General features: G+C 44.8%; 1 protein-coding gene across 1 annotated transcript in view; it reads right to left on the bottom strand.

Annotated features, from left to right (window-relative positions):
- LOC111233519 overlaps positions 1–2009 on the bottom strand; it is a 35797-nt gene that overhangs the window by 16676 nt on the left and 17112 nt on the right. Inside the window, exons 19-22 of the mRNA XM_022761349.1 lie at positions 1360–1433; positions 967–1083; positions 717–842; positions 450–626 (exon numbers count right to left, since the gene is read on the bottom strand). Coding sequence (XP_022617070.1) covers positions 450–626; positions 717–842; positions 967–1083; positions 1360–1433 — 494 coding nt within the window. The remainder of the gene's footprint in view (positions 1–449; positions 627–716; positions 843–966; positions 1084–1359; positions 1434–2009) is intronic.

The following is a 2009-nucleotide window of genomic DNA, read 5'->3' as shown; positions in this document are numbered from 1 at the left end:
CACACACACACACACACACACACACACACACACACACACACACACACACACACACACACGATACCTGGAAACCTGGTCTGAGCTGAGTCACAGATTAACGAGTTCAAACGTAATTAAAGGAAAACGGTTCGGTCTAAATATCAAATACCTGCTCTGATGAGAACCAGGATAGTCTCTCTTGGACTTGACGCCCTATTTTGTTTTATTTCCTTTTTTTAATTCTTTATTTATAATATTTTTAAAATATATCGTACTTGTTTACTTTTTGTATTCATATTTTATTTACTAATTACTCTGTATGTGTGTGGGTGGAGAGGTTGTATGTGTTTTTGTATGCTCATTAAAAAGCAATTTTTTTTTAAAAGAAAATAATAATAATAATAATAATAATAATAATAATGATAATAACAATAAAATCTCTGCAACAATAAGAAAAACCCTCAGTTTACCTGGTCAGTTAAAAACAGGTGTTTCTCCACGACGCCGAAGCGTCTAGCAATGGTCAGCAGCTCCTTCTTCTTCTCCTCCTCTCTGGGCAGGTTGGAGAAGAAAACCACCTGGCTGCCGTGACCTTTGACCTCCCTGACAGGTCTGTCCCTCGACCTGTCCGAGGACCGCTCGTCCTTCTGAGGGTCAAACATAAAAAGCTGCGTCAGACTCTGAGGCTGAGGCGAGCGACAGTTTGATGAGTTTTATTTGTTGAAACGACGCGTCACCTCGATGACCATCAGCCTCTTGGACAGGTAGAAGGTGATGGGTTTGCCGTACAGAGACGCCGGATGCTGCTCGTAGTAGTTCACCATGTCCTGAGCCTCCTCGTGACTGTTCATCTCCAGGAAGGCCTGAGGGACACGGAGACAAAACTCCAGGGTCAGGACATTTAAACACAGTCTGTCATAACACAGCACAAATTCAAGAAGACGTGAAGCCGTCTCCGAGCAGCGGAGGCCGACCCGGTCTCTGCACCTTGTTCTTCAGGACCAGGTGTTCCCTCAGGCAGCCGAACGGCTCGGTGAAGGCGAACAGAGTCTTGTTGCTGAGAGGCTTCCTGTCGTACTTCACCACCACCACTCTGCTCCTCAGCTGAGGACAAACAACATTTCACTTCACTTTACTGCAGCACCTCAACCATTATCACACACCTTTAATTAGCAACCCCGTCTAACCCTGAATCAACTATCAAACTCTCCGACTGTGTTCCTTTAGTAAACACAGTCGGAGAGTTTTCTTTCTCCAGATGGTTCGCTGCTGTGAGCCCTGACCTGTGTTTCCATTTACCCACATGATACAATTCAGTGCATTAATTAGATCTTAGATTAGATGAATGTTTACAGGAGAGTGACAGAGGAGCAGACCAACCTTATTCTGTCCCAGCTGGTTGTTTCCTGACAGACCGGGACCTCCACCTCCTCCTGACAAACACACTGAGCGTTAACACGTTTTCTTTGTTTCATATCGATCTCCTGCTTTTTGTAAAGAGAGAAGAAGAAGAATGAGGAAGAGGAGCAGAAGAAAAGGAAGAATGAGGAGGAGAAAAACAATGAGAAGTAGTAGAAGGAGAAGAAGAATGAGGAGGAGTAGAAGAGGAAGAACGAGGAGGAGGAGAAGAAGAAAAGGAAGAATGAAGAGGAGGAGGAGCAGAAGAAGAAGAAGAGTAAGGAGGATGAGGAGGAGAAGAAGAAGAGTAAGGAGGAGGAGGAGGAGAAGAAGAAAAGGAAGAATGAAGAGGAGGAGCAGAAGAAGAAGAGTAAGGAGGAGGAGGAGGAGAAGAAGAAGAGTAAGGAGGAGGAGGAGAAGAAAAGGAAGAATGAAGAGGAGGAGGAGCAGAAGAAGAAGAGTAAGGAGGAGGAGGAGAAGAAGAAAAGGAAGAATGAGGAGGAGTAGAAGAGGAAGAACGAGGAGGAGAAGAAGAAGAGTAAGGAGGAGGAGGAGGAGGAGAAGAAGAAAAGGAAGAATGAAGAGGAGGAGGAGCAGAAGAAGAAGAGTAAGGAGGAGGAGGAGGAGAAGAA

The sequence above is a fragment of the Seriola dumerili genome, unplaced genomic scaffold (assembly GCF_002260705.1).
Source record: "Seriola dumerili isolate Sdu_G_001 unplaced genomic scaffold, Sdu_1.0 BDQW01000398.1, whole genome shotgun sequence".
Taxonomy (NCBI): domain Eukaryota; kingdom Metazoa; phylum Chordata; class Actinopteri; order Carangiformes; family Carangidae; genus Seriola; species Seriola dumerili.
The sequence above is the reverse complement of the archived record's forward strand: the minus strand, read 5'-3'. Positions and strand labels throughout refer to the sequence as shown.